The sequence below is a fragment of the Mus pahari genome, chromosome 14, assembly GCF_900095145.1.
Source record: "Mus pahari chromosome 14, PAHARI_EIJ_v1.1, whole genome shotgun sequence".
NCBI classification, from domain to species: domain Eukaryota; kingdom Metazoa; phylum Chordata; class Mammalia; order Rodentia; family Muridae; genus Mus; species Mus pahari.
Genome location: NC_034603.1, coordinates 54,764,596 through 54,773,502, shown reverse-complemented (window position 1 = coordinate 54,773,502; position 8,907 = coordinate 54,764,596). Strand labels below are relative to the sequence as shown.

Below are 8,907 nucleotides of genomic sequence, written 5' to 3'. Positions count from 1 at the left end.
AATCAATAAATGAGAAAGAAAGTTGTAGGGACATAACCCAGTGGTAGATTGCATCCTAAGCATGCATGTGTCACCCTAGATTCAAGCCCAAAACCACGAAAAATAGTGAAACTGATTTACACACACACACACACACACACACACACACCACTACACACTGGATAATAGCAGATGTGTCAGTAATTTTAGTCTTTCATATAGAATAAACAACTACAAAACTACACTGAAAGATAACATATTATTGCAATACCAGATAGAAAGTCTAAAACAGCATTTGAAAACAAGCTCGTGATGTTTATTACTAGCAACCAATGGGAAAAAGGAAAAAAAAATTAAAGTTCTCACAAAACAGCCTATTAATTTGTTAGATTTTGGGAAAACTGGACAGCATATACATACAAGTGTGTTATTAACTGTAATGTACATTAAAGAAAAAAAATATAGGGTTGGGATGTGGCTCAGCTGTGCTGTGCTAGCTGGTACTACATAAACCAGACATGCTTCTGCACACTGGGAATCCCAGCACTCAGGAGGTACCAAAGTAAAATATCCCTATTGACACCAAATCTGAGGCCAGCCTGGGATACAAAAGATGTTGTCACAGACAGACAGACAGACAATGCCCAGTGTGATAGCAAAGGCAGGCATCTCTAGGATTCAGAGCTAGTCTGGTCTACATAGTGAGCTCCAGGGCCAGCCAGAGCTACACAGTGAGAGCTTGTCTCAAAAGAACAAACAAACACCACCTGAATATACAAGTATTTTGCCCATTTACATACTGAACGAAATGTACATAAATATTGTCTCAAAAAAATTCCAAAACATCTAAAATCATGCCAACATTATATAAAAAGAAAACAGAAAAATAAAAAAATAGTACTAAGGTGCCATTCCTTGCCTAAAAGGACAGAATGAACTCTGGGTATCGGTATTTACATTGCTTTATTCCCATCCCATACTTTTGGTTTCCAGTCGTATGACATCTACACTTCTTACAATTTCCTCATATGAAATGCACCACGATCCTCTCAGTCAAGAAAAATCTTGGGCTTCCTCGTCAGCCCCCAGCCTCTAGACATCTTGCTGAATCTCTGGAATCGCTCTTCTTTCCCTCAGAGTTCCTCTTTAACATTCTGTTTTATAAATCCGGCACGTGAGATTTTAATGGCTCTGTTGCAGCTTTCTCTTCTTCAGTCAGTAGAGTTAGCTAGAAAAACAAAGGACAAAATGTTTATTTCGAAACCTTCAAAGGATGTTAAATGAGTTAAATTTTGCTTCATTGCACAAATTTTTTTATAATCTTATACTACATATTTAGTCTTGAAACTTGAAAGGCAAGGGAAAACAATAGCTATCAGGCTATTTATATACTATAGTTGGGCTTTCAAAGAACTTGCAATTAGGCTGTACAAACAAGATCAAGAAAGCAAACAAATGATTATCATTTAACAGAACTAAATGTATGTTTGAATACCATATTTGGAAAAGAGATTGGGACCCAGAGAAATAATTGTGTGCTGAATTTTGAAGACCCCATCTCAAAAAAAAAAAAAAACAAACAAACAAACAAACAAAAAAAAGACATTTAAAAAATAAATAAGCCAGGCAGTGGTGGTACACACCTTTAATCCCAGCATTTGGGAGGCAAAGACAGGCTGTTCTCTGGAGGCTAGCCTGATCTACAGAGTGAGTTCTAGAACAGCCAGGGTGACACAGACAAACCCTGTCTCTGTAAGGGGCAGAGGGAGGAGGGAGTACTGATAAGTAATAATGGATGATTAGGGGCTGGGGAGATGGTTCAGCAGTTAAGAGCACCGATTGCTCTTCCAGAGGTCCTGAGTTCAAATTCCAGCAACCACATGGTGGCTCACAACCATCTGATGCCCTCTTCTGATGTGTCTGAAGAAAGCAATGGGGTACCCATATACATTAAATAAATAAATAAAACTTCTTTAAAAATAATGGATGATGAAGAAACAGCCAGAAATAACTATCCACACAAAGCAAGTTAGAGCAAGAGCAGAGACAGAAGGGAATAAGATTAATGCTGAAGGACGTTTACAGAACACCAAAAAGATAGCTGAGAAAGGGTTTGTACTGGTTAGTTTTGTGTCAACTTGACACAGCTGGAGTTATCACAGAGAAAGGCGCTTTAGTTGGGGAAGTGCCTCCATGAGATCCAGCTGTGGGGCATTTTCTCAATTAGTGATCAAGGGGGAGAGGCCCCTTGTGGGTGGGACCATCTCTGGGCTGGTAGTCTTGGATTCTATAGGAAAGCAGGCTGAGCAAGCCAGGGGAAGCAAGCCAGTAAGGAACATCCCTCCATGGCCTCTGCATCAGCTCCTGCTTCTTGACCTGCTTGAGTTCCAGTCCTGACTTCCTAGGTGATGAACAGCAGTACGGAAGTGTAAGCTGAATAAACCCTTTCCTCCCCAACTTGCTTCTTGGTCATGATGTTTGTGGAGGAATAGAAACCCTGACTAAGACAGGGTTATACGGGAAAATAATACAGGCTACAGCTCCAACTTCTGAAGTAGTTACAAACCAGCCTAATTATACAGGTCATCTCTAGAAAGATGACCAGATCTGGAACATGCCAGAAGCACAGAGTCAGCAGTTCTAAGGTAGCTCAGGCCAACTTTCCATGAAGCTGGAAGCAATCCCTACCTGCACTGTCTGACCAGGAGATGAAGAACTGAATTCTTAAGTTCATGGAATTACATTTAAATTTATATTCCCATGAGTGGCTACTGAATAGCCCAGTTGTCCAAAACCTCAAAACTCCATGATTCTATGCAGCTGGTTTGATAGATTAACATTGACCCAACATATTCATATGTGTAAAATTTTAAGCTCATACTGTCTAACCCAAACAGTTGCAGAACTCTTCTACTTCAAAGGAAGGGAATGATATAAGGGAGTGATGTAAACATGTTCTCAGTAAATCCTTGTTATTCCTAAGATTGCTAGGCAAAACTTCTCAGACCACTATAAGTCCTCAGACCACTACGTTACCAAGTGCCTAAGAAGCCAAAAGAGTGACAAAGCCCTGAAACTAGAGTTATGAACAACTATAAGTTGCTCTGTGGGTGCTGGCAATCAATCTTGGGACCTCTACAAGAACAGCAAGTGTTCTTAACTACTGAGGCATCTCTCCAATCCCTGCAGTAATTTTTCTTAACTCGGGTTTTTTGAAGCATCTTTCAATAAAACACAATACACTCTTTTAAAGCCTTTCTTATTGACAATTATTAATTTTTGTTCTAAAGTTTTGTTTTTGTTTGTTTGTTTTTGTCTGTTTTGAGACAGAATCTTACTCTGTAGCCCATACCGTCCTGGTAGCTACATCAATCCTGCCTTATCCTTCCAAGTACTACAGTCATGATTGCCATACCCAAGGTTTTGGTACAAATCTCTCTCTAGTAATAGCCTTTTGTAACAGCATACTTAACCCTCCCCATCTTAGATATTTCTATTTACTCACCCACCCCCACTTCTTCTTCTGTTCTTGGCTCCCTACTTATTAAGATTACCAATTTAAATGTCCTTTTGAATATAGTTAATTCAAAGAGACTGCGTTACCTTTCTGAATGAAAAGTCACTGTCAGTGGTAAAGATTAGAGCAGTTTTACTTTCTGTTGCACATAATGCACCATTTTCCTTAATTACATACAGATGCTCACAAAATAATGGAAAAGGCTTTTAGGTTATTTTAGAGCATTTCAGTCAATCTTTGGTTAAAGGTAGCCTTTGACTTTATTCTCAAACATTTGTCCCTGTTACTGAAAAAAAGCTTTTAAACTTTAAAAAACCTTTATAAATTCTGTCCAACATGCCCCCCTTCTTGCCCCGTCTTCCCTGAAAAGAAAATCTCTTTCTAGTGATCCCAAGGGCCATAAGCCACGTCAGTAACCTACCACTGAACTCTACATACAGCTCAGGTGCGTGGCCTCTAGGCTCAAATCTACTTGTGGCTATACAACCCTTTAATAGGTGCCATTTCCATTTCTTTCACATTTAGACAACAGACAGGCTTAAATATGCCCATTTATAAAAGTTATTATTAGAGAGAGAGAGATTTGTACCAAGACAGCAGGGTATGGCAATCATGACAATATAAGAGTTTCATTGATCTGCCCCCTTTAAACTTGAACATCTCTAAGTGTGAATGCCACATCTGTAATTTAACTAAACTTTAAAAATCCCATTTTAAAAAAACATTAATTTCTGTTATTTTTAATTATGTGTATGGCGTGTGGCTGGCCCTTATACATGCTTTTAATCCCAGCATTTCAGAGACACAGGCTGGCTGATCTGTATGAGTTAGGGTTCACTCTGGTTTATAAGCAAGTCTCAGGGCAGCCAGAGCTACATAGTGAGACCCTGTCTCAAATAAACAGAAAAACATAAAGTTGTTAATTATGTGTATGTCAGTGTATGGGTGTGTACATGTACATGTAACATGTACATGCTAATTATATGTATGTCAGTGTGTGGGTGTGTACATGTGAGTGCCATGCCTTAGGACAAAGGATACAGAACCCTTGCAACAGGAGTTAGTGCAGGTTGTTAGTGAACTGCCTATAATGGGTGCTGGCTCCTTTGGGAGAGCAGTGTGTGTTCTTATTGCTTTTAACTGCTCAGCTACCTATCCAGACCATCGACTTGTCCCATTTTTATTTTTATTTTTATTTTTAATTTATTTGGGGGGGGGGGCTCGAGACAGGGTTTCTCTGTATAGCCCTGGCTGTCCTGGAACTCACTTTGTAGACCAGGCTGGCCTCGAACTCAGAAATCCACCTGCTTCTGCCTCCCGAGTGCTGGGATTAAAGGCGTGCGCCACCACGCCCGGCTTGTCCCATTTTTAAAAGGATGAGTACAAAAGTCCACAATATTCCAATATGACTGTCATAGATTTTAAACTATAGCTTCCCTTTTTAAGGCTTATAACCTGCCTGCCTTCCAATCATTTCTCTTACTTGGCATAATCTCTTCTAAAAATGAGCGTTCCCATAGCTTTTTTTTTTTTTTTTTTTTTTTTTTTTTAAACATCTGGCCTAATTATTTCTCCCTTCAGACATTTCTACTTGTGGCCGATTTTATAGTTTAGATGATTCAGACATTATCACAAGGAACTGGGGATAGAATACTTGCCTAGTATGCAAAGAATCCCAAGTTTGAGCTCCAACAAGGCAGAGAAAAAAATGAGAGGAGAAAGGAAGGAGAAGAGAGGAGAGATGGTGTTGGGAAGGGAGGGGAAAAGACAGAATCCTTTATCGTAAGGACACTACTTTTCTATACCAGTTTGTAGTCTCAGTGAGAAATAGTAGTACTATTTAGTATATCCAGCAATTCATACTAAGCATTCAGAATATTTTTCCTCTTTGTTCACTCACCCCAATTTTTCTATACTTTAAAACTTATGAATTTGTAGATACATTAATATGGACATGTGGAGCCACATAGTTTCCAAGATTTGCTTCCCAAAATGTGCTCCTAGTATCAAATTTTGATCATACATAGTGAAAACCATGACTTGAGTAGTAATAACTCTATGGGTGTGGCTTAGCTGGTAGATACTTGCTTAGAACACTTCAAGCCCTGGATTCAATCCCATTCCAGAGGTAGAGACAGAAAGTCAGGCTACAGAGATGGCTCAAAGCACTTGTTCCTCTTACAGAGGACCCCAAGTTTGGTTCCCAGCACCCACACTATGGCTCACCAAAATCTGTTCCAGGAATCAAATGTACTCTTTTGATCTCTATGAACACCTGGCACATACTTGATACACATACTTACATGCAAGCTACACCCACACATGTAAAAATACATCTTGATTTATCTTTTGAGAGAAGCCAGTGTAAGCAGCTCTTTGCCACCTTGTGGGTTCTTCTTTTTCCCACCCCTTATCTGCCACCCCACCCCACCCCCATCATTTCAGCCCCAATCTCTAGACAGGAGAGAAAGGATAGAGGGGAAAGAGCTGGAGATCCCTGAATCTATTTTCTTCTTGTTTCTTCTTTGAGCAATACTACTAAAAATCCACAACAAACCCCCTGAATGTGCACCAACCACGCCTCGGGGTGGGTGGGGGAGGGCACCCTCTGAAGTTCCCAGAATCCAAATGCCACAATCACAGAAACTTTATCTACAACTGGCAAAACCACACCTCTGCTAAAGCATCAGGCAAATCTTAGTCAGCTACTGCAGACAATCCAAAGCAGCCCTATATTCATACACCTGAGATTAAAATGAAAGCACATTCTTATTATTTTTCTATGTTTTTTAAGAAACCAAAATTCCAGTATTCTCACTTCAGCCAATAATAACACCATAAATAAAATCGAAGGTCTTTATCCAGACAATCTAGTTTGTTCTTTGATTCCTTCTAGTCTCTGCTATCTAAACCCCCAAATTTTCTTTGACACTACATAGAAATGTTACTAAATCAGTCAGCTTTCAGTTCAAACATAGTGCCTAGCTCAGCAGCTTATGTTTTTATACAATCTATTTGAGGAGTCTTTATATATCACTGACCTAAGTTCACAAGTATAAGGATTATCTTGCTCTCCTTTTTTTGTTTGGTTTGGTTTGATTTCTTGAGACAGGGTTTCTTTGTATAGCCCTGGCTGTCCTGGAACTCACTCTGTAGATCTCCAATGTGCCAGGGTAACACATGAAGCACACCATGCCCAGTTTATGCAGTTTGGAGGGCTGAGCCCAAGGCTTCATCCATGTTGGGCAAGCACTATACCGAGCATCATCTCCAGTCCTTCTTGTTTGTTTTTAAGGTAGGGTCTTACTATGTAGCCCAGACTGGCCTTAAACAGTTTGTTGTTGGATTTTTCGTTAAGAAAGGGTCCCACAAAAGCTGCCTAGTCCTGGAATTCACCATGCACAGCAGACTAGCCTATAACTGTTTGTGGAGCGGACTTCACTGATAGCTGCCGCTGCTGCCGCTTGGTTTGGGGATTTGTTTTGTTGTTTTCTTTTGAGATAGTGTCCCCTTGGTCTAGGCTAACCTTACACTTGAAACATACTCAAGGCTGGTCTTGAAATCCTAACATTCATGCCTCCACTTCCGGAGCGCTAGGATTATTAATATTTACCACCCTGCCTGGCTTTGCATCAAAAACACTTACTAGTTCCTATATAAACCAGATAAATCCCACTGTGATGGCACATTCCTGTAATTAAGCACTCAGGAGGCTGAGGCAGGAGGACTGCTTTGAATCCAAGATAGTAGTATACAATGATACCCTGTCTCCAAAAACAAAAAAAAGTGGCTTCATTTTATAAATATTAGTAAGTTTAAGTTTTCTCTTCTGCCATTGTTGCAAAACCCAAGACACACAGTATACCTTTCATTAACCATGCTAAATCAACATAATTTTTCTTTTGTCTCATTTTACTAAAAAGAAAAGTAATTAAATTTTGAGGAATCAAAAAATTCTATTTCTATCAATAGTTTAAATTGACTACTAATTGAAATTCCAACATTGTAGAAGTAGAGTAAGGTGAGTGAGTGAATGCGTGGTGTGTTGATGACATGAGCCAGCCACGTCCAGGACCCCAGAGCCTCAGACCCTTGGAGGGATGACAGTGCCTTCCTCTAGTCTGAGCGCTCCCTGGATATTTATGTCCTAAAAACTTCTCCCCTGTAGAGAAGGCTCCTGTCTGCAAGCCTCCCGGTTTATCTGTGTAACCACCCTGCCTCCTTGTCAGCTGTGTGCAGTAACCTGCCTCCCTGCTCAACTCTGTAATAAATACTCTGCACTTCTGGGGTGCTGAGGCTTCTCTAGAGGCCAGAGCACCAAATCCCGGAATGTCTGTCTGTCTGTCTTTTCTTCATTCCTTCACCACCCCAGTCAGGTCCAAGAGCCTGGAAGCAGTGCACGGATATGGCACAACATATTGGGGTTTTATTTTTTTAAAACAATATTCACAACTAAAACTTCACAAATCCAACAAGCAGTGGTAGCACAAACTCAGGAGGCAAAGGCAGGTGGATTTATGCGTTCGAGGATAGCCTGGTCTATAGAGTGAATTCCAGGACATCCAGGGCTACACAGAGATCCTGTCTTGGGGGTGGCAGTGGGGGTGGGGAACAACTTCATAATTCCAACCTATAAACTGGAAACATTACCTCCAGGTTTGTTTGCTTTTGTAGTTCTTGTATCATGGTCATTGTCTTGTTCAAAGTAGCACAAATGCAGCTCTTGGTCTCTTTTTGCTCAACAGAAACTGCCTTAAAGCGTGCACATAAAGCTTGATATCGAGACTTTATTGCTGACAATTCCTTTAAAATTGCAACTGCATTTTTCTACATCAGAAAAAAATAAGGTTAATACATATTAAATGATGTTGTGGAAATATAAAGCTTATTTTTAAATTAATATTTACAACACCTACCACATATTTATTTCACCACTATGCAACCCTGGTTGCATAGACCAGGCTGACCTACTTAGAGCCATCTGCTTCAACTTCCTAAGCACTATGATAAAAGGTGTGCACCATCATGCCCAGCTGGAAAGGACCCTTGTTTGTACACAAGCACACAAGTACAGACACACACAAAATCATAAATACTTAAAATTTCTGGCAGCAATATAACATGTGTGTTTGTGTGTGAGTGCCAGCACGCGTGCCACCTTTCAGGAGTAGAGGTCACAGAATGACTCTCGTGGGTGGGTTCAAGGATCTGGACTCAGGTTGTCAGTCCTGCTTGGAAAGCCCAGACTCTGAATATGAGGACATTTTGGATGAAATAAGCCAGTCACTAACGAACAAATACAGATTTTTTTTTAAAAAAGATTTATTTATTTATTTATTTATTTATTTATTATATGTAAGTACACTGTAGCTGTCTTCAGACACTCCAGAAGAGGGAGTCAGATCTTGTTA

General features: G+C 40.0%; 1 protein-coding gene across 1 annotated transcript in view; it reads right to left on the bottom strand.

Annotated features, from left to right (window-relative positions):
- Positions 1-217: 217 nt before the first annotated feature.
- The window catches only part of Ska2 (spindle and kinetochore associated complex subunit 2), a 19,409-nt gene continuing 10,719 nt past the window's right edge, over positions 218-8,907 (bottom strand). The window contains exons 3-4 of the mRNA XM_021213798.2: positions 8,147-8,323; positions 218-1,207 (exon numbers count right to left, since the gene is read on the bottom strand). Coding sequence (XP_021069457.1) covers positions 1,139-1,207; positions 8,147-8,323 — 246 coding nt within the window. The 3' untranslated portion in view covers positions 218-1,138. The remainder of the gene's footprint in view (positions 1,208-8,146; positions 8,324-8,907) is intronic.